The sequence below is a fragment of the Triplophysa rosa genome, linkage group LG6 (assembly GCF_024868665.1).
Source record: "Triplophysa rosa linkage group LG6, Trosa_1v2, whole genome shotgun sequence".
Classification (NCBI taxonomy): Eukaryota; Metazoa; Chordata; class Actinopteri; order Cypriniformes; family Nemacheilidae; genus Triplophysa; species Triplophysa rosa.
The window spans coordinates 18,998,367-19,025,990 of NC_079895.1; the positions used below are offsets into that span (position 1 = coordinate 18,998,367).

The following is a 27,624-nucleotide window of genomic DNA, read 5'->3' on the forward strand; positions in this document are numbered from 1 at the left end:
CTCCTCATATTCAGCATACCTGTGGCGGCGCTGGATTACTGAGCCCTTCCTGGATGAACGCATGCTCAGAAGCATATGAACAAACCCTGCCCGTCACAGGAGGATCCTGCTAAACCTCAGCAAATTTCACTGGACATCAAAGTCTCCACCTTCATTATAAACATCGGCACACGTTCACTTGTCCGCGTCGTACAAGGTGTGACCTTGAGATTAGTGTGCATGCTGTGCGTGGGGGCTTGTACGGGTTATTTGAGTTTAAATCTGGCTTGCACAATATCCAAGTTCCATTCTCTCCTGTGCGTTTGTCTCTCCCACTGTCGCTATATTTAAATCGTCAAAGAGGCCAAAAACAAACATTAAAAAGCTGTCCACTTCAGCAGATTGTATAAATACATGTCCAGGAACAGTTGAACTTAGTGTGCAAACATTCAAATACAAAAGCACTCAGAAACAAGTGGACACTGAAGTAAAACCCTTGAATTCCACTTCTGTCAGACACGCTCATAACCACGCGTGCCATAAATAAGCTCAAACACAGCAAGGTTTTGGATCTCTGAGGATCAATTCATGACGTGCCATCGGGAGGGAGCAGCTTTATTAGCTCGTTATTTTCGAAACTCTTCGCCGAGTATTTGTTTATATTTATGTGTAATGGAGCTGAACCCATTGCCCTTCTGGAAGAAGTCTCACAGACCCCTTCACCCCGGTCCAAAACCACCAGCACCCGAAGATGGAGGCTGAATGCCCTGCTTACCTTATGTTTGTCGAATGTAACCAAGCTGTCTGCTGCTGGTTTAGAAAAGGGTGCCAGACAACTAAATAAAAAACATGCTGCTCAATTTCTGCCTTTGAATATCTGAGGGTGGCCACGTTCATTTGAAAAGCTAATATTTACAGCAGCCAGCTGCAGAGCAGGAGCTCGAAATCCGTGTCGCCGCACTCGCTCGCATACAGACCCTCACATCCGCGCGGACGGTGCGAGGGAACGTTCACCGTGTAGCAGACAGGCCAAACTGGGACCATTCACCCTGGGCCAGGACATTTCAGACGTGCTAACAACCACCGTCCGATCATCACTGTCAGCCAGATGAAATGATATTCACCATACATAAATCACCTGGCCGCAACGCGGGCACATGAGGAGAGACGTCAAATAAAGTGTTGCACGTGTACTGAGGCTAAAGTAAAGCGAGCACTTCTATCAAAAACCAAAGATCTGTGATCTTCAATCTGTGGATACGGCAAAGACAGGAAGTGGGTGGCAATCTGGATGCAAGAATGAGAAATAACAAGAGACTGCCAATGAAAATGCATTATTGCGTAAAATACCGCATGAACGATGCATTTGGTTGTGGTTTTGGATACTGGTCCATTAAAGATAAAACCTTTTAGCTTCTAGATAAAAGCAGCTGGTGGCATCAGACAGCTGTGAACAACATGATGTACATCATTTGAACCCTGGTTACGGCCTAATGAAGACAAATCTCTCAACGTCAACAGAACCAAAAACACCAATGTACATTTTTTTCTTTTTAGCACTGAAATGTTCAGCTTTAAACCTCCTGCCGACCAGCCGACAAGCACAGGTGCCAGTTAGATGGGAAACCGGCACTAACAAATACAATGTGTCATGGTTCTGCCCCACCTTGTCTTGCTTTTCTTGACCTAGTGGCAGAACCATGATAGAACCTCTTGTTTTATGTGGAGAGAGTCAGTTTTGGTATTCCATATACTCCCTCTCTCCGGTGTGGCGTCTCTGTTCCCGCCCTTTCGTCTCCTCGTTATTGTTTGTTAATTAGTTCATGTCCTGCACCTGTCCCCTCTTGATTTATCCCCTTTATAATGCCCTTGTGTCTTCTGTCTCGTGTTGGTTCATTGTACTGTGTCGTGTTTGTGTAATGTGGTGAGTTCCTGTCTTTGAGTTAGTTTAGTTTATTTTGTAGTTGTGATGTGTTTTAGTCTAGTCCTGTTAGTTTAGTTAGTCTTGTTCCTGTTTCCATGTTTGTTACTTTACCCCCATGTGGGTCTTTGTTTTGTTGCTTATTATTTATTAAAGTTTGTGTTAACCCTTACCCGCTGTCTGCACTTGGGTCCTCTGTCCTTGTCTCCGTGTCTCTCACCACCCACCATTCATGACACAATGACCATTCATTGTTGCATTTTCATCTAAATACACATCAGCCTCATGGGGGAGCAAAGTGTATGCTGAGTAACATTTACAGAAACAAAAAAAACGCACTCAGAAGCAGAGATGAGACACTGTGGCTCCACTCCATATGGGTGGCAGGACACATACACAAACCGACATCGGGCGGCAGTGTGCAAGCCACAGATGGCCAATCTTCCATGTCTGTCCTATACATCCCACAGTGTGGTCTCATAAAAGAGATCCGAAACAGAAGAAGAGCTTTGTTTAAAGTGTAAGGAGTATTTGCTCCCTCCTTAGATGCATGAAATAGAATCCTACTTCAAATGTCTTGAACTCAGGCTGCGATTTCAAGCAGACACTTTAAAAAGCTGGTTTTAGTTGCTATGGATGCAGAAAAACTTGAAAAGACAAAGCTGAATTCTTCATTCCCAATAAACTCATAAGGAATCATCTCTTTGCTGGTTATGTCCAATTTGTTGGTTTTCTTGAGAATTTCCCAAATGCAGAGAGAGCATGTTGGAGTGTAGATGGAAATATTATGAAAATATACGTATTTTTTCAAAGTCATCTGACAACAATGTACAAAATCAACTCAATTCCTCTGTGGCAGTCCCCGGTACAGCTTAGAAGGGACAGTTCACTCAAAATGAAAAATTCTCCCTCAAGTTGTTCCAAATCTGTATAAATTGACTACCATAGCAGGAAAAATTACAATGGAAAGTGCCCTAGAACGGTTTCCTTTCCTACACAGTTCAAAATATCTTCTTTTGTCTTCAACAGAACAAATAAATGTATAAAACAATTTTTCCTACTATGGCAGACAATGGTGGCCAAGAACTGTTTCGTTACAAGCATTCTCCCAAATATCTTTCTCTGTGTTCATCAGAACAAAGAAATTTATACAGATTGAACAACTTGAGGGTGAGAAAATGAAGACAGAATTTTCATTTTTGGGTGAACTGATCCTTTAACACTAAGCAACAGTGTGTTGTAGACTTGGACTACAAGTCTGCTATTGTAGATTAAAGACTTGGACTAAAGCATTTTTTTGTCATGACTTCCTCCTGGCTGTTACAACTTTCAGATTTTTCTGTCCAGTTTCTAGTTATGTCACTACATAACTAGGAAGTGAAACTCAGAACCACCCTAGAGTCCTCTTCTCACAATTTTTTACAGATAAAAGGCACTGTTAAAATGAAAACAATAGATTATGCCACCTTCTGTTTTTAAATAATAATTTGACATAATAATACTAATGTTTTCCAATGGTACAGCCCATTCATTTAGCCCAGAAAATAAGGAGATCCACTCACAAAATTGCTGTCCTAGGCATTGTCTCTAACAGTCATTTATCACATGTAAATGTATAGAATGAAACCTACAAAATGCTATCCTAATTGTATCTTTTAAACAGAAGGCACTCTTACAACACAAGAGGTATAAAGGTTAATGCTACACAAAACCGTGTTCGATAAACAGGCGTAGACTGTTTCGAAAGATTTGAATGTTTTGAATACTCTCAAGCAATGTTTTATTTTGTTCTATAATGAAAGGTGGGGCTTTATGGGCTGGGACAGAGAGATGTTTTGATTTACAGGTGAGACATGTTCAACCTGTCTCTGTGTTCTTGTATGATCCACTTGCACATTTTATATATTACTTTGCATTTCTTACGTGAGGAACAAGACGTCTAACATACTGAGACAGTTTGAATAACTCTAAATTTTATGCACAGTAATAAATATAAAAATGTAGGTAAATATATTAGTAATATTAACACTTTCGACTCCAAAGAGAGAGGAGAGAATAGAATGAACCACACTCGGGAACACATCGTTTCTTCTATGTACTTCAGTCACGAAACCAGGAAGGATTACAAAAGTGCATTAAAACAGTTGAGAAACATGGTGTTGCTTATTTTAAAGTTTTTTTAATCATTGTGAATATATTATGAATGATCAATATATTGCCCAACTCTGCCATCCAAATTTCCCCTCACAATCTGGTGCTCACATATCATATCAAGACCATGACTCTTTAATAGGCAAACTAAAATATATTATCAATAGCACTGTCTACCTTTGCTCTATATACACACCCTCTTCCTCTCACTCTCTTTCCAACTCTGTAGCTCTGACTCCCAAAAAGAAAGACTAATGAGAATGCAGCGTTTTCACCTGCCTGCTTGAGATCCCATATGCAGCATGCAAGATGTGCTGTGTACACAGTGCCTGTGCTGCTCTGTCACTATTCACTCATTCAAACCAGCAGTCAGAGAGCCCCTGCCGTTCACTCAGGAAGACACAGGACTGGAGCCTGGAGGGAACCTCATTTAGAAATATTTTCAACAAAGGCTTGACACTTATGGAAGTGAAAAATGAGTATTAAATTAGAAATGGTTAAAGATGGTCAACTAGTCATTCAATGACGACTTGTCAATTAATCTAGATTTTTTTTAATTAAGTTTAATTTTAATGTTTTTAGGGGCAGTGCTTTAAATAGGGTGAATTTAGAGATGCACGTTGTGCCGAAGCCAGCTAACATCATGTTAACACCATTGCCAATGAAATTTTATCTATAAATTCACCCACTTTAAAGTACAGCAAGAGAAGAAAAAGTTGCACATTTTCTGTCGCGCTGCAAGGTTACTGATGTTAATTAAGCTTAAGCTCATCATTTTGTTGTCCTATAGTAAGTTTAAAGCCAATTCCTGTAGTAAACACTTGTAGATCTGCTTATATTACCCCATCTTATTTAACCTCCATTGGTTACCTGTGTCATTTCTGCTTACCTTTAAGTCACTCAAAGGCCTTGCTCCTTCGTTATCAGACCTTGTCTTTAACACTCCGAACTTCTGGGTGTGATAAGTCTTATATGGTTCATGTGGAGTGGTGGAGCTCTCTGCCCTTGGAACTGAAGACAATAAGCTCACTCTCTGAATTTAAATCACACTTACTTGTTCACCCAGTATTACCAGTCATGTGTCCTTCCTGAATCAATTTCCAAATCCTGTACTGCCAATCATAATGCTTCTGACATCTGCTTTCTACTCATGTATGACGCCCAAAGATATTAAGAAGATGAGCCACTGCCATTACTCTGAATGGAAAGGAATGATCGCTCTTACAAAGGAAGTCCCGTCTTCCAGTAAAAAGACCCAATTGACAAAGACTGATGATTCTCTGGGGCGGGGCTCCACACAGATGCTTGTGGTGCGCTTGCCAACCTGTGTGTAAGTGCAGTTGCTGAAACAACCTTGAAAAGGTGATGTATTTAATTATTGGCACACGTGCTGTGATTTTTGTGCCTGGAAAATGCATTATATAGGTTAGTTAAAGGGATACTTTACTATCAAATCAAAATTTCCTCATGTTTTACTCACCCTCAAGGCATCCTAACTGAATATGGTTTTCTTCTTGAAGAATAATGCAGTCAGAGTTATAATACCACATATCATTTTACTTCCAAGAGGTAGAATGGGAGTGAATGGGTGTTTTAGGGAAAAACAAGGCTCTGGTTGACGCGCATCAACGTTAATAGCGCTGTCAATATTGATATTCCTCTTAAACAAACGCATCGATTCGCTTCAGAAGACCTTTGTTAAGACCACGGAGCTGTGTCGAGCAGTTCTTTGATCGATGGATGCACTTTTTGGAGCTTCAAAAAGTCAACACCCAATCAATTCCATTCTACCGCTTGGAAGTAAAATGATATGTGGTATTATAACTCTGACTGCATTATTCTTCAAGAAGAAAACCATATTCAGTTAGGATGCCTTGAGGGTGAGTAAAACATGAGGAAATTTTGATTTGATAGTAAAGTATCCCTTTAAAACAGGACTTTGGGATACTAGAATTACACTTTTAAACAATTATAAGGCTACATGCTAACCATCAGTATTTCAAATCAAATCCCTTTATTGTCACTCAACCATATACACAAGTGCAACAGTAGGTGAAAAACTCTATTTCACCTCCTCATGGAGTTTACCTCAGGCTGAACTGATCCTGAATGTCAGAATAAATTAATCACATGTAGCCAGTAACTGACCAAGTTGTCAGTCAAATATCTGCTTACTGCAGGAGGACGTTGAAGGTATTAATATTTTAAAATACTTCCATAAAAAGCAATTGATCGCTAAAAAGCGGGATGCTTTCGGAGAGATTTCTGAATTTCTAGACATTATTTATATCAGTTTCAGTCTAATCATTTGCTCATTTGCAGCCAACATAACAAAACAGCTTTAAGACTTTCTCTGGCTGAAATATACTGTCTGAAGACTAATAGGTGCACAGACGGTGAAACAGAAATACAGCAAACTCACCAACACAAATACAAAGCAGCATCTTAAGGTAACAGAAGGTTCAGAAAACCACTGCGTTTTCCACTAGGAGAAAGCACCAACAAGAGGGAACAAGCTTAGTATATCTTAGAATAAAGTTGCTAAACTAATGTTTAAGGTTTGTGCATTAAACTTGTCAATTCTACTTTGTGTCTAAACTAAATTGATATAAAGCATACATTTGGAGACCACAGCTGCAGCATTAGCAATACACTGTAAAAAATGTGATAGGTGTGATTTTTCCTGTATAAATTAGGTGATAATGGTAAAAATATAGAATATCAACTTCTGCTTTTGTATCATTGTAAATTTTTCAAAAAATGTGTGATATTGGAATTTAAATAAAAACACACTAGAAACAAAAAAGGAGACATGTTAAAAGTTGTGTTTTATGTTTATGTAGGGTTATGTTTTGGGTAACGTACAAGGCTTTTGTGAGAAGTCATTTCTGTTCAGTACAAACTTATTGCTGTTTTTACAGTTATTGTGGTGGGCATGCGTTAGTTGTGAACTCTTGAAAATGGGTTTTTTGACAGATTAGCACTGACTCTGAGTGAGATAGAGCACGCAGGTGCACACACACAGAATATAAATGATTCCACTCACGTTACCTCAAGTATATTCAGCTTTATATTTGTATCATTATTAAATTCATTTGTTACATTTGTTTGCAGTTATCTTCTTCTCTCCCTCTCACCTTCTGTTCCTCACATCAGGTTATCATATAACTGTTAATTAAAGGCTCGGAGTGTATCGCACGAATCACGTAGCTATCAATTTTATGATACTTGACACTTATTATATGGGATCTTGACAGCCCTGGTCCTCATTCAGTTATATTGAATGAAACAAGAACTCACACTTTTTGTAACAGACGGAGTTGTAATACCATAAAATATTAGAAATCAGTAAAAAAATTGAACTAAATTCTAATACATAAAATAATATCTTGTTGAAGTTCAATGTGCTGCAGATTTATGGGCGCTACTCTTCTTATCTTTCTCTCCACATTGATTTGATTACATGAAAATGTCAACCTTGCAATGAAAAATATTTTTTTTACCAAAGGTTTTTACTATTCTGACAGCATAGATGTCAACATTTGGTGGTTTAAATACCCATGCGAGGTCTCACTTCAAGTTGTTAAAGCAATTTTTAATTCCAGTCAGGTAAGTGCCATTTTGAAGAATTGTCATCCATATAACAGTCCATATTCCTCATAAATCGAAATAGAAAACTTAGACTGATATTTTTCTGATGTCTGGAAATCAGGCATCAGAAAAGTGCAGGGGTTTGAATAAACAGGGCTTATACAGTATATCACGTCCATAACATACAATGTCACATCCATAACGCAATAATTGCCTGTTTAAAAAAAAATCTTCCAGTGTATCACCTCCTGTCACTATATACCCCATACTTCCATGAAATCCCATTCAGATCCTGCTCGAAAGCAAGAAAGCATGAGAGAAATCACTACATCACCACTAAATAACAGGCACACTGTCCCAGCAGTGAGCATAGGAAAACACAGGACTTAGAAGGAGGCAGGGCAGGATGCCGTTGTTAGTGCACTGATGCAGTTAGTGCAGTAATCTGCACGCAGGGAGTTTGCTTTGAAAGCGCATGGCACAGAGTTGTTGTTGGGTAAATAAGGGTACAGTCAACCAGCTGTTTCCAGTCCTGCTCTGTTTTATGGATCAGGCGTACACATGCACACACACACAAATGCCAACAAGAATCTGCAAGTATTTATCGGTTATTTGTGCTTTCATCTTCTCTAGTCAACAGCTTGTTCCTCTTTGAGACATACCTGTTGTAAATAGCAGACCCATTAGAGAAACACAAAGAGTTGTTCTGGTAAAGAGCTTGTCCACTTTTGCTCCAGGTTATTAATGGCTGAGACAGCGAGAGGCAGAAAGAAGTGTTCACAACAAGGCGACATCACAACATCTCTGAGATAGTAAATAAAAGAAGCACAGTGTTGGCTATGTCCATCTTGAATATCTGAACTGAATATAGTCTAGAGATTTAGTTTTTTTATTTTAATGTCTTTGCACCTTTGAGCAGAACTTGACCAGCATGCGGCAACAGCCCTGAATCGAGCAGGCCTGTTGAAAAATCTGGATCACTTTATGTCTCGGTTTACAATAATGCAACCTCATGCTATCGGGTGCTTTAACACTTGCACTTTATAAAACACTGGGGACGTCAGAAGTACCATTACATTTAGTTTAAAAGTCGACACTGAAATTATGCCAAGCATTACTACCTACACAAGACAAAACACATTACGATACATGTTATAGTGCGTCAACATCATGGCTATAACTTTCAATGTCCTCACATTATAGTCCCATTCAGCACCTGATATAAACACATTTTTGACAGCATTTTTGACAACCTGCTTCTTTACTTATTGAACTGTACAAAATTATGTTAATTAAGATATGAAGTATTAATGCAATGATGCAAGAAATATGTGTCATACCTCGAACTAAAAAAAAGCAGGAATGAAAACAGGTGATATTAGTTAATATCAGTAACTTAAAGGAATAGTTCACCTAAAAATAAAAAAGTTTTCATTTATTTACCCTCATGTTGTTACACTAAGTGAAAATAGTGACATGTGCTATTTACACTAAGTTTAAATAGTAGTAAGTGAAGTACTTAGTACACTAAGTGAAAATAGCAGCTTTCTTAGCGATATGCTATTTACACTAACCAAAAATAGCTGTAGGGCCTATTTTCTTTGGATTAAGTAGAAATAGTAGTTAGATGCTTTTTACTTATAAATAGTGGCAGATAACGTTACTATTTCACCTCAGTATTGGTGTGCATTAAACATTATGCTATAATAACAGACAGTAAATCATTTTATTTATAAAAATTATTAAAATGATGGCAACTTATGGAGATATTAAAGCCCTACACCTACCCCTAACCTTACCCTAAACCTAAAGTTTATGAATAAAGATGAATTTTAAGTCTTAAATCAATTTTATTGAAAACAAATGCCTTTATGATCTGTAAAGTAATAAAAAAGGTTAAAGAAGGTTTTCAGCGGGATTAGAACCCTGGTCTCCTACACAGACTTTACACTTTATGTGTCATGGCTCTGCTTCACTTAGTCATGATTTTCTTGGTCCTGTAGCAGAGTCATGACAAAGCCTTATGTTTTATGTGGAGAGGGAGATTGTTGACCTTTCGGCCTTCCATACTTTCTCTCTCCTGTCCTCGTCTCTGTTCCCGCCATCTCGTTTCCTCGTTAACTTTTCCTGAGTGTTTGATTACCCTCACCTGCCCTGTGTCGTTATCCCTGGTTTGTATTTCCCTATATATTGACCTCCTGTCTCTTGTCTTGTGCTGATTCGTTTTGTATTCACCGCTGTTCCTAGTCCCTGTGAGTGTCGCTTATCCATTGAGCCTGTCTTCTGTGTATTTAGTGTAGTCCTGTCTTAGTTTTATATAGTCTGTTTGAATACCCTGTCCGCTTGTTTTGTCCCCCACGTGGGAAGTTTTTGCTTTATATTTTATGTATTGTTAGCTCTGTTCCCATTTTGTCTCCCCATCGTGGGTGTTTGATTTGTGTTTTTTTATTAAAAGTCTTTTGTTTTCCGTCCACCGTTGTCTGCACCTGGGTCCTCATTTCCACGATCATGACATTATGCCACTCGAGTCGCTGTTTGAAATGGCATCAATCTTACACTTTCTCTATTCCAATCACATGTTGGTGGGCGGAGCTAGTGTAAATAGTCTCTGCCAACAAGGCAGGCTATTTGTACTCCGTGTAAATAGACACTACGTAAAAGTTAATGGGGGCCAATGTTGTTTTGTTACCAACATTCTTCAAAATATCTTTTTTGTGTGTTCTGTAGAAGAAAGTCATACGGGTTTGAAATGACATGAGGGTGAGTAAATAAAGAGAGAATTGGCATTTTTTTCTGTGAACTATCTCTTTAAATCGGATATCAATTCAGGCTTTAAAAATTGGTTTTGAATTGGACTAGTATTCGTATCAGTTTATAAATGTTGGTACTGTCAATCCTACAAGACAGAACAATGACTTTATTTATAAAATGAATGTTCCAGTGGGTTTTACAGGTGCATAAATAAAGCTGAGAATCACAGATGAAAGTGATGGAAGATAGAAACATCAGATAATCTATTGTAAATGACTCTGAAAAGTGCAGCCCATTTGTGCACGCCGCATTTATTTATACGTCTTAAATTACAACATTAACTTTGACTATGAAGTCTCTGATTTGATACTAAGGCAATTTAAGTCCATGTAGGGTCATGGGCTTACTGGTGGAACTTAATGTCACATGACGGGGCCTGTCTCACACCCGACACAGAGGTCAAACCTTTGGCAAAGATCGGAACCAAAAGAGAGACAGCACAGACACATATTAGCATTTTGAAAAAACTGCAAACCCTTGAGGAAGTATTTTAAAATGTTAGTGCTGCCAAAAAATGATGCTGACCGGCTGATGATAGAATGAACTACACTTGGCAGGCTTGTGGCAGTCTTGTCTTGGCACACACGGACACAAGTTTCCCCACTCAATGAAGTGACATCCATTTAACACACAGGACAATCCACCTGTGCGCAGAGTTACAAACCATTGGCTTCAAAAACCTTTCAATACCAAGCACCTCAGTTTGTAAAATGAAAATCTAGTACTATCTCCTGAGGTGTCATGAAACAAGATGTTCTTTTAAATTAGATCTGAAATAGTTTATGCTATGGTGTGCTAATGCTGTCAAGGTTATTACATAATCATCTGACTATGATTCTTTGAGATAAATACACTATGTGCATTGTAAATTCCAATCACACATTGCTATACAAACAAGAGAAGTTTAAATGGAAATGCTATTTTTATGTGTCTCTCTAGTGTGTTATCTGAGCACTTCAAATAAAGCCAGACTGAAATCATTTTAGTGGAGTACCTGTTTAAACTGAATTTCAGAAGAAAATTCCCCATTCGTCACGTTCAAGAATGCAGCGTCAAACTAGTGCATATTAGGGTTGGGCCGATAGACGATGACATCGTCCATCGGATGGCTGATGTTGACGCAATTTTTGTCATCAGGAGGGTCCGCGGTCGTCCGCACATCCCGTCCGCGTCCGTGTACGCGTACAGCACATTACCAAGACAAATGTTGACAGCCGAGTCCACAGTATGACATTCTGCGCATGTGTCGAGCTCATCCATTCATGCTTATCCGCAGTTGAGTATGATTTGGAAGCTGCGCGACGTGTGTGTGCGCGAGACAGACGTAGAAAGTGAACGCAAACAGTGAATCGTAGTAACGCACTCATGTTGTGTGTGTAAACTACCAGAACTGTGCGCGTCTGCAATGGCAGCGGGAAACGTCAGTGCTGCGTGACCCGCGCAGTTGATCACACACAGCCTACACTGCTGGGCTCACGATCTACTCATCTTTCCACATGAAATAACAACCGGAAGAAATTCAAAATTTGCAGGTCGTACATGCTGTCTAGAAAACTGGTCACAAAATGTGTTTTGGTCGTAGTCTGGATCACTGATATAATTGTTTTTAATGTTTTGGCAGATGGCCATCTAGCAAACTGATATACCCCAACCCCCGCCTCGCATCGCTCCCCACACTCACCAAACAGGGTTACAAGAACAAAGCTAGACAAGGGACAATGAAACATGAGGGCTACTTATACACAGAGTGGACTAAAACGAACAAGACACACCTGTGAACAATGACAATACCAAAACAATACAAGTCCCCAAAAGTTCAGGAGGGTGGTGGAGCGGAGGTGGAACAGGGGGAGGGATGGATGGAGGGTCAGGCCCATTAAGGGGAACAGGGCTTGGAGCGAGGAGCAGAGGCGGGCCTGTAACATGGAGCAGAGGTAGGCCTTGAGCATGGAGCAGAGGTGCTGGACACGGCAGCCAGGATGGAGTCAGCAGCTTAGTGGGTGGTGACCAGAGCAGGACCAGAGAGAGAGTGACTGGGCTGAAGGCGACCAGACTCTGGAACGGAGTCATTGACTGGACTTGGCTCAGATTTGTGGACAGGAATTGGCTCAGGAACAGGCTCTTGGACTTGAATAGGCTCAGGAGCAGACTCTTGAGCTTGACAAGACTCAGGAGTTAACTCTTAGACTTGACTTAGCTCAGGAGCAGATTTTCAGGTCTGACTAGATTCAGGAATGAACTCATGGACTGGACTTGGCTCAGGAATGGATTCTTGGGCTTGACTAGACTGAGGGACGGACTCTTGGACTTGACCAGACTCGGGAACGAACTCTTGAACTGGACTTGGCTCAGAGACAGATTTTTGGACTGTACTTGGCTCAGGTTCGTGGGCCGCAGCAACCTCTGGGAGACTGAGGAACAGAGTGTCGACCACACACACACCACAGAGATGTAGCCACCACTGGAACCACAGTGGACAGGGGACATACCTCAGACACCTCTGGGGCTACCGGGTTTGATATCTTTGAGACACCAGCCACCCGCACAGACACCAGTGAAGTATCTGCCAGTTTTGAGACCAGGCACCTGTGCCTCGAATCTGTCATCTTAGCTGACTCTGGAGAGGCGGCCATCTTGAACACTGACATGGACTCTGGACTGGGGGCCATCTTGTGAGCAGGCTCTGGACTGGCGGCCATCTTGCGAGTGGGCTCTGGACTGGCGGCCATCTTGCGAGCAAGCTCTGGGCTGGTGGCCATCTTGTGAAAGGGCTCTTGAGTGACTTGAAGAGGCTCAGGCTTGGCACGAACTGGAGAACTGTGGGGTTCCTCTTCTACAGTTCCCACAGTAAAATACGATCCACATATTTGCAAAGCAAAGTCAACTCTGTGTGAAGTATGACATGGCATTTACTGCAAAATTTCTTCATGTAAACCAAAACGAAAAATGTCTTTTAAAGCAGTCTCATTGAAGTCGCCCAGTCCACAGTAGTCCTGAACAAAATCCTCAACGGGACGTACACCCTGACGAAGTTGCAAGAGGAGAACTGCTGGGTTCATTATTGGGTCAAGCTTTCTGTAATGAATCCAGTGATGGCAAGTTTTAAAGGGATCATCAGATAAGCACTTTCAACAAGTTGGTATGATTTATTAGGGTCTTCATGAAATGTCTGTAACATATTTTGCTTAAAAACAAAAACTCAATGGCTTTGTAAACAAAACCCTTTATGCCTTGTCAAAAACAGCTATGCTCACAGCAACCCATTTTGGGGTATGTCTCTTTAAATGATAATGAATTACTGCGCACCCCGTCCCCTTTATGTCCTGCAACACACAATGATATTTCCTGAACTCCTCCGCGGTTAGTTTCGTTATAAACGTCTCAAATCATTCGTCCTCAGACTAAAAGAATCCATCACAGCAAACAGCGCATCATAGTAGCATTGCATAGCATTGGTGCTCCTCTGCCCACACTTCAGGACCTGTACGATTCCAGAGTGAAAAACAGGGCAAGAAAAATCATCATTGACTCGACACACCCAGCACACAAACTCTTTGATCTGCTGCCCTCTGGCCGGCGCTTTAGAGCACCAAACACCAGGACTTCCAGACACAGAAGCAGCTTCTTCCCCCAGGCAATCTCCCTCCTAAACAGATAACTGCTCCTTAAGAGCAATATTCCACTTCCACTACTCCTATAGTGTGCACTATAGTGCCTTATTATATCTACATCTTATGTATACATGTATATAACACTACCTCTACTTACTAAATTATCCATTTGCACAAGTGTACATACAATCTGTTAATATGTTTATTCTACTATATACTACCCTGTACAATGTCTCTTATATGTTATTATCCCCCATTTTCTGTAAAATAGTCTTTATTTTATATATGCATATTTTACAATCTTTTAGACTGTAAATCGTATTATATTGTATTGTCATTGTGTTGAATGTCTGTACTAGAAGCTTCCAACACCAAAGAAAATTCCTTGTGTGTGCAAGCACACTTGGCAATAAAGCTCTTCTGATTCTGATTCTGATTCTGATAGTAATGTGTAGGGGTGTGGTGGTGATGAAATTCTCCCACCGGTTAATCAACGTGTAAAAACACAGGTAGTACCGGTGACACTGGGGGTGAGGGATTTGCTGTGGGGTGGTCGAAGATGCGGCCGTGCACCTGAATTGCCAGCAATTCGGGAACAGCAATTGCTTGAATTAATGGTGGGTCAATATCTTTCTTAATAAAAACACACAAAACTATAAAAAAAGTACAATGGCATTTGCTTATATTAAACACAGACCTTACAAAACGAACAACCACTGCACACACTATGCAAAAAATAAGAAACGAACATAAAAAACCTTAACGTCAGATAGGTTGCCTTTAACAAAACGAATAATCAAGACACACATCAAGCAAAAAATAAGAAACGAAATTAAAAAACCTTTACGTTAAATAAGTTGCCCAGGGTTTTTCCTGCATAGAGAAATTGGAGGCGGTCGCCTCCGTCAAATGTCATGCCGCCTCAGACTCTCGCCAAAAAGTATGACGGGTGTCTTCACAAGAAATGCTGCGTGCAGACTGTCATTTGTAACTGCAGTTGCAGTATTACGCCACAGTGGAGGCGCTGTTTTGTTATCAGCACACTGAGGCTTTAAAAAGAATTGCAGAACAATTTGTTTTCCTGTAGCTCAGTGGTAAGAGCATAGAGTTAACAACGCAAGGTTGTGGTTCGATCCCAGGGGATTGCACATACCTATCCTTTAGTAAGACTGGTTAATTCAGTTGGCTATTGTGGGCTGAAATTTTTTTTTAAATGTCTGGTTGAATAAAAGTAATGTTTTATATAACTTAATAATTGTCATTTTCATCTAATTTTATTAGAACTTTTAATATGTCAAAGTCACTTTGGTTAAGCCACTTAAAGGTACTGTAAGCCTACGTGTGTGAACAAGATCAGGATGGCAGCACCTCTGCCTCATTTTGAGCCAGGAAAAACCCTGTTGCCTATACAGATGCTGGTCATATAATCCTGTTGGAAAATGAAATCTGCATCTCCATAAAGTTGGTCAGCAGCAGGAAGCATGAAGTGCTCTAAAACTTCCTGGTATACGGCTGCGTTGACCTTGGACCTCAGAAAACACAGTGGACCAACACCAGCAGATGACATGGCACCCCAAACCATCACTGACTGTGGAAACTTTACACTGGACTGAGCCTCTCCTCTCTTCCTCCAGACTCTGGGACCCTGATTTCCAAAGGAAATGCAAAATTTACTTTCATCAGAGAACATAACTTTGGACCACTCAGCAGCAGTCCAGTCCTTTTTGTCTTTAGCCCAGGCGAGACGCTTCTGATGCTTCCTGCTGCTGACCAACTTTATGGAGATGCAGATTTAATTTTCCAACAGGACTTGGCACCTGCACACAGTGCCAAAGATACCAGTACCTGGTTAAGGACCATGGTATCCCTGTTCTTAATTGGCCAGCAAACTCGCCTGACCTTAACCCCATAGAAAATCTATGGGGTATTGTGAAGAGGAAGATGCGATATGCCAGACCCAACAATGCAGAAGAGCTGAAGGCCACTATCAGAGCAACCTGGGCTCTCATAACACCTGAGCAGTGCCACAGACTGATCGACTCCATGCCACGCCGCATTGCTGCAGTAATTCAGGCAAAAGGAGCCCCAACTAAGTATTGAGTGCTGTACATGCTCATACTTTTCAGTTGGCCAAGATTTCTAAAAATCCTTTCTTTGTATTGGTCTTAAGTAATATTCAAATTTTCTGAGATACTGAATTTGTGATTTTCATTAGTTGTCAGTTATAATCATCAAATTAAAAGAAATAAACATTTGAAATATATCAGTCTGTGTGTAATGAATGACTATAATATACAAGTTTCACTTTTTGAATGGAATTAGTGAAATAAATCAACTTTTTAATGATATTCTAATTATATGACCAGCACCTGTATAAACAAAACGAATAATCACGGCACACCCCAGCAAACACAGTACGTTCTGACGACGTCGCCAGTTCGTCTTCATTTGGTCACCGGGACATTACTTTGTGCCCACGTTCTGAGGACGTCTTGGCAACATTCCATTTCTTTACATTTTTGCTAACGTTCCAGAAACGTCGTAGCCACATCCTCAAATAATTAATCCCATGGAGAACGTTGTAGCGACGTGGTATACTATTCTTCAGATAACCTGGACACTGGTCATTGATAAATGAATTAGGTAAGTTCTATTTATAATGTTATTATATGGAAAATTTATGATCAGAGGAAAAATCTACGTAAAATAAATTATATTGTCAAAACGAATGCTATTAATCCGACTTTTCATGGCGAATAAACTGTAGCTTAATAAGATACAACAATTAAAAATGCGTTCCTATTTATTTAGTGCGCGTGTCTGATATGTGTGTGCGCATCTCCAGCATGCGCCTTCTCTGTTCTGCAAAGGGCCGAGCGCTCGCATCATTTAAACGTTAACGGTCATTTCTTTTTACATCACTGCCTTATGTATATTTTTTATTGTTTATTAATATTCGTTCTTTACTTTATACCTTACATATGTGAGAGTAAGCACATTTTGGTGATTTTCGATCTATTTGGCGCGTTAAATCAACGGACCCTGATGTTTGTGAGTGTGACTGAAAAAGCTTTTGATTGTTGTTTCTAAAAACGGACAACCTGCTAAACTTATGTGGTAAGACAAGAATTTAATGTTAAGCTTAAAGATAATGTTTATTCATCTCTGTCAATAAATATCTGCTTTAAACCCTCTATATTGTGTTGAAGTCTTTGATTATTTATGTAATATACTTCAGCATGTAAATAAAATATCTGATTGTGATGTACAGTGCTGTGTTGAGTTTCATTAATCGTTATACTGTGCTTTATACATATTTGATTAGAGAATTACTCCAATTATGCATAAAATTGAATCTTTAACGCATAGATTAAATCACATATTCATTTAATCCTCCATGTCCAATTTGGAATCGGAATCGAAAGGAATAGGAATCGGATACTTGAGATTAAAATTTGAATACATCTTATGAATTCCTGTGTGCATATTTTCAGAAAAGTACATGCGTTGCGTGATCTGCTGATATCTCAATAAAAGCCCTTATGAAAATTAAAGACATTTTTAGTATAGTAAGCATAGTTTAACTATAGTACAGTGGCTTGCAAAAGTATTCAACCCCCTTCATTTTATTCACATTTTGTTATGCTGCTGCCTTATCTTAAACTACTTTAAATGATTTTTTTTTTACATTAATCTACACTCCATGCACAATAATGACAAAACAAAAAACTGATTTTTGACAGCTTTGCAAATTTATTAAAAATAAAAAACAAAAATAAGTACATTGCATAAGTATTCACACCCTTTTCTGGGACACTTAAAATTTTGCTCAGAAGCATTAGTTTTGCTTGTTAATGTTTACAGACTTCGAGTTAACCTGTGCCAAATTCAATTGAATAAGTATGATTTGGAGCGGCACATACCTCTCTATAAAGGGTGCAACAGCTGAAAATGCATATCAAAGTAAAAACCAAGACATGAGGTCAAAAGAACTGCCAGTAGAGCTTTGAGACAGGATTGTATCAAGGCACAGATCTGGGGAAGACTTCTGAAAAAAATCTGCTGTATTGAAGGTTCACAGAAGCATGTAGCCTCCATTTATCCTCAATGAAAGAGGTTTGGAACCACCAGATCTCTTACTTGAGCTGACATCCTGTCCAAACTGAGCCATCGATGAGGAAGGGTCTTGGTTAGAGCGGTGACCAAGAAGCTAATGATTACTCTGGTTGAGCTCCATGATCATATATGGAGATGGGAGAAACTTACAGAAGGACAAACATCACTGCAACACTCCACCAATCTGGGCTTTATGGCTTAGTGGCCAGACTCAAACCTTTGCTCAGTGAAGACACATGGAAACTTGAAATATGCAAAAACATACTTCAACAAATCTTTCAAACTGTCAGAAACAAGATATTCTGGTCTGATGAATCTGAGATTCATGCATCATGTCTGGAGAAAAACAAGCACTGCTCAACACCTGTACAATACCGTCTTAACAGTAAAGTGTAGCGGAAACAGCATCATGATGTGCGGGTGTTTTTCAGCTTCAGGGACTGTACACAAAATACGGAGATAATGATCATGAAAACCTAGCCCAGAACATTCAGAACCTCGGACAGGGCAGAAGGTTCATTCTCCAACATGACAATGATCCTTTTCACACAACTAAAACAATGCAAGAGTGGCTTATGGACAACTATGTCTATGTCCTTGAGTGGCCCAGCTAGTGCTTGAACCCAACTGAACATTCTCTGTAGAAACCTGAAAATGTTTGTCTACTGATGATCTCCATCCAACCTGACAGAGTTTGAGAGGATCTGAGGAGAAGAATGACAGAAAATTGCCAAATGCAGATCTGTAAAGCTTTTCACATCATACCCAAAAAGATTTGAGTCTGTAAAGGCGCTTTAACCATTTTCTGACTTAAGGGTGTGAATACTTATGCAATGTACTTATTTTTGTTTTTTATTTTTAATAAATTTGCAAAGCTGTCAAAAATCTTTTTTTTTGTTTTGTCATTATTGTGCATGGAGTGTAGATTAATGTAAAAAAATAATCATTTAAAGTAGTTTAAGATAAGGCAGCAGCATAACAAAATGTGAATAAAATGAAGGGGGTTGAATACTTTTGCAAGCCACTGTATTTGCATTAAAAAGCACAGGAACCACAAATTAACCATAGTTTCATTATAGTTACTACAGTTTAACCATGATGTAGTGTGCTTTGGTAATACAAATTGTAATAAATAAGAAAAAACATGGTTTATATACACAAAACAGAGCTCATAAATATACATATATATTGCAAACAAGTAAATAAGCAGGTTAAATGACCATACAGGTTGATATCTGTTATGCAGGGTAGTAAGGGCAGGAGTCAAAGGGTTTATTCAAAGCAATGGCAGCAAAAACACACAAAGACAAATAACACCAGCACTGGTAAATATGGGACAGGGATCGAGCGCTCGGCCAGGAAGTGATCGGGGAGCTGGTTAAGCGGGACCTGAACAGTTCAAGAGTCTTGATGGGCTGGGTTCGCGTGAGTCCGTACAGAGTCCGTTGCCAGAATCCCAGAGGGAGAGTACTGGCCCGTTCCGTGCAGCACCCCTGAAGGGAGTCCTTGAAATGTTCCGTGCAACTCCCCGAAGTGAGAGTCCTTGAAATGTTCTGTGCAACTACCCCGAAGAGAGAGGCCTTGAAATGTTCCGTGCAACCACCACGAAGGAAGAGTCCTTGAAATGTTCCGTGCAACCACCACGAAGGGAGAGTCCTAGAAAAGTTCCGTGCAACCACCACGAAGGAAGAGTCCTTGAAATGTTCCGTGCAACCACCACGAAGGAAGAGTCCTTGAAATGTTCCGTGCACCCACCACGAAGGAAGAGTCCTTGAAATGTTCCGTGCAACCACCACCGGAATCAGAATACCCTCGCGACCACGTCGAGGGTGAGTAGTAATCCTTCCGAATAGGTCCCGGAGAAAGAATCGGATCAGGGTGCAAAGAGCTCTGGAGCCTGGACGAACAAGAAATAATTAGCAGCAAGACAAGACTAGGTTTAATAACAAGACTAGACTCTACAAAACTGGACGTCAAGGGGTTAGTAAACTAACAGACTGACAAGGAACAAGAGAATGCAGGAGATTAAATAGGGAGAGAATAGATAGCGGGAGTGGAAACCGGTGTGATGAAATTAACGTGAGTGAGAACAGGTGCGTCGTGATGAGGATAACGAGGTCTACACACAAACACCCAGCACATGGAGAGCTGTCAAACTCTCCTCCGTGTGCCAAACAAACACTAACATGTAAAAGACAGGACAAAACAAACAGGTGATCAGACCCGGGACCTGACAGTACCCCCCCCCAGCAGCGCTCCCAATCGCTCTAGGAGGGAGCTTACCTCGCCGCCGATTGAAGTCCACGATCAGAGCCTGGTCCAGGATGTCCCAGGACGGTACCCAACTTCTCTCCTCAGCTCCATAACCCTCCCAGTCCACCAAGTACTGGACACCTCTGCCACGGCGTCGTATGTCTAGTAACCTCCTCACCGTGTAGGTGGGAGAGCCATCCACTAGACGAGGGGGGGAGGAGCAGGGCGATTGCTGGCAGGACAAAGTGGTGAGGAGACCACCGGTTTAACCCTGGAAACATGAAAAACAGGGTGGACCCGACCGAGAGTAGGGGGGAGTCTGAGTCTGACCGCCACCGGATTAACCACCTTGGAAATGCGGAATGGACCAATGAACCTGGACGCCAGCTTGCGAGCAGGTGCCCGGAGAGGCAGGTCCTTGGTAGACAGCCATACCCGCTGCCCACACACATAGGTAGGAGGAGAGGACCGGTGGCGATCAGCTGCTGCTTTGGTCCGTGCTGCGGTCTGGGCCAAGACCCCTCTAGACCTCTCCCAGGTGCGGCGGCAGCGCTGGACGAAGGCCAGAGCTGACGGAACTGCAGCGTCGGGTTCCTGAGATGGAAACAGGGGAGGATTATAACCCAGGGAACACTCGAAGGGAGACATACCTGAAGCTGATGACGGGAGAGAGTTGTGGGCGTACTCTACCCACGAGAGCTCAGAGCACCAGGAACTTGGGTAGTTGGATGTCAGACAGTGGAGCATTCTTCCAAGATCCTGGTTGGCCCGCTCGCATTGCCCATTGGTCTGCAGGTGAAAACCAGAAGACAGACTCGATGAGGCCCCGATCTGTCTACAAAATTCTCTCCAGAACCGGGAAGTAAACTGAGGACCCCTATCGGACACAATGTTGACCGGCAAGCCATGGAGGCGGAAGACGTGATCCACCATCAGTTGAGCGGTCTCCCGGGAGGAGGAGAGCTTGGGAAGGGGAACAAAATGGACCGCCTTGGAGAAGCGATCCACTACCGTGAGAACCACGGTGTTACCACAGGATCGGGGAAGCCCTGTGATGAAATCAAGGGCGACGTGAGACCAGGGGCGTGAGGGGATGGGTAAAGGGCGAAGTAGACCAGCGGGCGGGCGGTTGGGTGTCTTCCATTGAGCACAGGTCGGGCAGGCCAACACGAACTGTCTGACATCATTAGCCACAGATGGCCACCAAAAACGTTGACTGATGGCAGCCAACGTTCCCTTATTACCTGGATGGCAGACAAGTTTGGACGAATGGCCCCACTGAAGGACCTCCGAGCGCAGCGCAGCCGGTACCCACAACCTGCCCCCCGGGCACCCCGCCGGCACTTGCACCCCTCGGCCGGCACTCGTCACCTGTTGCTCGATGCCCCAGGAGAGGGCCCCGATCACCATTCCCTTAGTGAGAATGGTCTCGACCGGGGGCTCCTCCCCAGTGGCCTCGAACCTAGGCTTACGGTTCTTAGACCCGGGCCGGTACGAGAGGGTGAAGTTGAAACGGCCAAAGAAGAGTGCCCAGCGGGCTTGGAGTGAGTTCAATCTCTTGGCTGAACGGATATATTCTAAATTTTTATGATCTGTCCAGTCCAAGAATGGCTGCACTGCTCCCTCCAACCAGTGATGCCACTCACCCAAAGCCAATCTTACCACTAACAGCTCTCGGTTGCCGATGACATAGTTACGTTCAGCAGGGCTGAGGCGGTGAGAGAAGAAGGCGCAAGGGTGCACCTTCCCATCCTGGGCTGACCTCTGACATAAGACTGCGCCGACCCCAACGTCCGATGCGTTGACCTCAACAATAAACTGGAGCTCAGGATCTGGAATAGACAGAATAGGTACAGAGACAAAACGGGACTTGAGTGAGTCAAAGGCTACCTGAGCGTCCTGATTCCACCTGAAGGGCACCTTGGTGGAGGTCAATGCGGTAAGAGGCATGGCCGTTTGGCCAAAATTCCTGATGAATCGCCTATTAAAGTTGGCGAAACCCAGGAAGCACTGCAGGGCCTTACGGGAGTCAGGGGTGGGCCATTCAGCGACAGCCTTTATCTTATCAGGATCAGCCTTGATCCCCTTCACAGAAATTATGTGGCCAAGGACGTAACTGACTCGGCGTGGAATTCGCACTTCTCCGCTTTAACAAACAACTGGTTCTCGAGTAAACGCTGGAGAACCTGTCTAACATGCTGGGTGTGCACCTGGAGAGAGGTGGAAAAAATGAGTATATCATCCAAGTACACAAAGACAAATATGTTAATCATGTCACCTAGAACTCTATTGACCAGGTCCTGGAAGACGGCTGGGGCATTGGTTAGACCAAACGGAAGAACCCGGTACTCAAAATGTCCCGTGGGGGTGTTAAACGCCGTCTTCCACTCATCTCCTTCCCGGATACAGACGAGGTGATAGGCATTGCGGAGGTCTAATTTAGTGAAGACCCGGGCTCCCTGCAAGAGCTCGAAAGCAGAAGACATGAGAGGTAGGGGATACCTATTCTTAATAGTGATGTCATTCAGCCCTCGATAGTCAATACAAGGTCGCAGAGAGCCGTCCTTCTTCTGGACGAAGAAAAAACCCGCTCCAGCCGGGGAAGAAGAGCGACGGATGAGTCCAGCAAGAAGAGCTTCCTGAATGTACTTGTCCATAGCCTCTCTTTCTGTACCAGACAGGGAGTAAAGGCGACCCTTGGGTGGAGAAGTGCCAGGGAGGAGGTTAATGGCGCAGTCGTAGGAGCGGTGAGGGGGAAGAGAGGTAGCCCGGGACTTGCTGAACACCATGCTGAGATCGTGGTACTCCACCGGGACGCCGGTGAGGTCAGCGGGCTGTACCTGCGGGGCATAAAACACAGAAACAGGAGATGAAGCAGGACCCAAACAAGACACATGACAAGACTGGCTCCAAGAGAGAATAGAGCTGTTCTTCCAGTCCACATGAGGATTGTGCTGCACGAACCATGGATGACCCAGAACGATAGGGTTCTTGGGAGAATCAAGGATGTACAGCACAATGCTGTCATTGTGGTTACCAGATAAGAGCAGACTTACACTGGGTGTGACGTGTGTGACGGTAGTGAGACGACTGCCGGCCAGCGACCAGGCTTCGATGGGTTCGGCGAGTGGTATGGCCGGAATCCTCCACTTCTGGGTCATGGCTGCATCAAAGAAATTACCCTCGGCCCCAGAGTCGAGTAAGGCGTGGCCGGTGTGGGAGATGCCCTGAAAGAGCATTCTACAGGATAACTGAGCATGACCAAAAGGAGAGTTTGAACACGGGATGGCGCCCACCAGGACTCTCCGTCTTACTGGTGGGCACGGTCTTTTACTGGACACTGGATGGCGAAGTGGCCGGGTTTGCCGCAATACAGGCAGAGTCCCTGGGCCACATGCTGTTGTTTCTGCTGGGTGGAAAGGCGAAGTCGCCCCAGTTGCATGGGTTCTGTAGCTGGAGAAGTAGTTGATGGGGAATCACTGGATGAAGCTGTCTGGGAACGCCAGGGGAGGTTAGAGAGGCGGAGTTGCCGCTGTAGTGTGAGTCGACCCTCTACTCGAAGAGCAAGACTAATGAGTGCCTTGAGTTCCTTAAGCATATTCAGAGCGGCCAACTCGTCAGCGATGGCATGATTCAGGCCCTCCAGGAAGCGAGCGCGCACTGCGCTAGCATTCCAGTCGCACGCCACTGCCAGCGTCTTGAGGCGGATGGCGTATTCAGTTAATGATCCTCCTTTCTGTGTTAGACGGGATAACAGAGCGGCGGCTTCGTCTCCCTGAGCCGTGCGGTCAAACAATCTCACCATCTCTGCACAGAAGTCCTCGAAAGTGGAGCAGAATGAGGCCTTGGCATTCCATATGGTCACTCCCCACTCATGGGCCCGGCCAGAGAGAAGAGTCAGAACATAGACCACCTTAGAAGTCTCTGAGGCATAGCGACGTGGCTGCAGGGTGAAGACTAAGGCACACTGAGATAAGAACGCTTGGCAAGAATTGGGCTCACCATCATAAGTCGGGGGGTTATTGGCGTGTGGTTCGGGCTCTCGGCGACTGGCGGCAGCGGCAGCCGCACCCAGTCGGAGTTCGTCGAGTCGGGCCGCAAGTTTGGAGATGTGGGTGTTAATTGCCCCTACCTCTTGGACGGTAGAGCTAAACCGGGTGCTCTGCTGTCCCAGCATAACTCCCTGTTGGGCGAGAGCGGAGCGGAGGGAGTCTGATCCTGCTGACTCCATAATGGTCAGTCCGTTCTGTTATGCAGGGTAGTAAGGGCAGGAGTCAGAAGCAGGGTCAAAGGGTTTATTCAAAGCAATGGCAGCAAAAACACACAAAGACAAATAACACCAGCACTGGTAAATATGGGACAGGGCTCGAGTGCTCGGCCAGGAAGTGATCGGGGAGCTGGTTAAGGGTGACCTGAACAGTTCAAGAGTCTTGATGGGCTGGGTTCGCGTGATACAGAGTCCGTTGCCAGAATCCCAGAGGGGAGTCCTTGAAATGTTCCGTGCAACTACTCCGAAGAGAGAGTCCTTGAAATGTTCCGTGCAACTACCCCGAAGAGAGAGTCCTTGAAATGTTCCATGCAACCACCATGAAGGAAGAGTCCTTGAAATGTTCCATGCAACCACCACGAAGGAAGAGTCCTTGAAATGTTCCGTGCACCCACCCCGGAATCAGAATACCCTCGCGACCACGTCGAGGGTGAGTGGTAATCCTTCCGAATAGGTCCCGGAGAAAGAATCGGATCCTCCGTGGGAGAGGGAGAGACCTCCAGTAAGGAGACGATCGATGGTTCCTATAGCGAGGAGATGGGGGGTGATAACCACCGGGCGTCTAGTGAAACTCCTCCACACAGCCAACCAGAAGGAGAACCGAACTCGCCAAACCCGCACCGATCTGGGGAAACAGAGGGACACCAGGCAGGGTGCAAAGAGCTCTGGAGCCTGGACGAACAAGAAATAATTAGCAGCAAGACAAGACTAGGTTTAGTAACAAGACTAGACTCTACAAAACTGGACGTCAAGGGGTTAGTAAATTAACGGACTGACAAGGAACAAGAGAATGCAGGAGATTAAATAGGGAGAGAATAGATAGCGGGAGTAGAAACCGGTATGATGAAATTAGCGTGAGTGAGAACAGGTGCGTCGTGATGAGGATAACGAGGTCTACACACAAACACCCAGCACATGGAGAGCTGTCAAAATCTCCTCCGTGTGCTAGACAAACACTAACATGTAAAAGACAGGACAAAACAAACAGGTGATCAGACCCGGGACCTGACAGATATCTGAATGTTTTACTTCAACTGTGGAATCGAAACAGGGAATCGATAAGAATCGAAATCGATAAGCAGAATCGTAATTGGAATCGATCAAATTCAAACGATTCCTAACCCTAATCATGTTCCAGAAACGTTATTTGGTAAGTCGCTGCGCTGAATATGGTACTTGCCAGGTATGTTTTCAGGAGGTAATCACCACGTCCCAGCAACGTCCAATGTTATGTCGTCACGACAAATATGGGAATCACAAAGTTGAGTCACTGGAACGTTATTTTGTCCGTCGTGGCAACGAATATGGTCCGTTCCAGGTCAGTCGTCACAACGTAATTGTGTTAGCTGGGATGCTGTGCAAAAATACAAATGAATAAGAAACAAATACAAAGGGAATACGAAACAACAAACGTTTATGTTAAATAAATAAATAAGAAACGAATAAGAAAGGAATAACTGAAACTAAAAAGCCTCCCCCATCGTCTTGTCAGTCAGCTCACTCTCCTCACATGATGAATAAAATCTAACTCCTGTTAATAATCTTTGCTGCGACACTTGTTCCGCTGTAGTGGAAAGGTGATGTAATCGGTTGGCGGGTGGACGTCTATCACCGGTGACACCGACTATCGCAACAAGCCTAGTAATGTGCACACGTTGTGTGTGTATACTTGCCTAAAATCCATGGAATGCGCATCTGCAGATCTCAGCGGAATTACGTGAATTTTAGCTCTTGTCATTAACTAGTATGCTCTGTTTGCTGTGATGGATTTTTTAGCCTTAGGGCAAATGATTTGAGACGTTTAAAACAAAACTAACAGCAGTGTTCGCCCTGGTTGATTAGCAAAACAATAGTGACAGATAGCCGCAGCTAAACATATTAATGCACATAATGTATTAACATACATACAGCCAAACTCCAAGTGCCCATTTGCCAAATACATATAGAGTAAGTTTAACACTGGCTTTGAGTGTTCTATTTAGCCAGAGACTTACTTAGCTTCCCTGATAGCAATAGACTTCGGGGCGGATCCGCCTTCAAGTCGCCTGGTCCGCTGTACTCTCAGATTCAATTCGGCCACACGCACAGAATATGCCCCGCCTCCGCACAACGCACTGTCAACTCGCGGACTCGCAACTGACGCTGGGCGAATTCTCTGACCGAACGTGCCTTTTTTAAACCGTCACAGTCACTTAATCCATCTCCTCACACAGTGGAAACGCTGGAGCTGGCAGGTCGGTGAGGACGGAACACGGTAAGAATAGTTAAAATATGCTTTATTTGTACAGTTACGTAGCCAGTAACATTACCGTTGATTGCTTTGCTTGATGTTTTTAATTCTGAAGTGATTTTTGCAAGCCAAGTTTCAGCACATTGTCATTAGCGTTGAGTAAAATTAATTTGGTAAATAACTTTTTGAGTAAAAGCTTTTTGGACGGAATGTCTTTATCCCTCTAGGAGGTGGGGTGATTCAATCGGATTTTAATCCAACCTTGAGTGCATGTTTTCTCCTCTTTCCAGTAAAATAGCAGGCGAGATAAACTGATGTTAGGCCTAACGTTAACGTTACCTGTTTTTTTTACACTGAACTTCTGGTATAGTTTGAGTCTTTTGTTAATATTTTGACATATATTCTCCACCTCCCCATGTAATGTTGTTTCAGATAATTTTCATATCATATTAAATCTTAAAATACTGTGCGTGTGTGTGCGCGCGCGTGTGTGTTCTGTTGTGTGTGTGCTATTTTGCAGCTTACAGCTCATTCAAGTGCCACTGGTCTTGCAGTATTTCATCTTTTCCAAACAACCGAGTAAAGTAAGATTTGATACTGTTTTAAACTTGATTAAAGCCTGGCTCAGATTACAGGATTCTCGGCCAGAATTTACCCCGATTTCCCCTCCCGAGAATCTTTGAAAAAATCGGGC

At 42.9% G+C, this 27,624-nt stretch overlaps 2 protein-coding genes across 6 annotated transcripts in view; both read right to left on the reverse strand.

Moving 5' to 3' along the window:
* Positions 1-27,624, reverse strand: part of igf2bp2a (insulin-like growth factor 2 mRNA binding protein 2a) — a 111,017-nt gene that overhangs the window by 40,083 nt on the left and 43,310 nt on the right. The window contains exons 1-2 of one of the 5 annotated variants that reach the window (XM_057336471.1): positions 4,941-5,078; positions 4,327-4,465 (exon numbers count right to left, since the gene is read on the reverse strand). The exons of 3 other annotated variants lie outside the window; for them this stretch is intronic. In XM_057336471.1, coding sequence (XP_057192454.1) covers positions 4,327-4,355 — 29 coding nt within the window. In that variant the 5' untranslated portion in view covers positions 4,356-4,465; positions 4,941-5,078. Of the gene's footprint in view, positions 1-4,326; positions 4,466-4,940; positions 5,079-27,624 lie in introns of those variants that run through there. One more of the 5 variants, XM_057336473.1, reaches the window with a different exon arrangement.
* On the reverse strand, positions 19,219-27,458 carry LOC130555915 (uncharacterized). Its single transcript, XM_057336474.1, has 3 exons — positions 23,490-27,458; positions 22,712-23,273; positions 19,219-20,077 (listed from the first exon to the last, which is right to left on the reverse strand). The coding sequence occupies exons 1-3, from the start codon at positions 23,670-23,672 to the stop codon at positions 19,419-19,421; spliced, it is 1,404 nt and encodes a 467-aa protein (XP_057192457.1). The 5' UTR covers positions 23,673-27,458; the 3' UTR covers positions 19,219-19,418.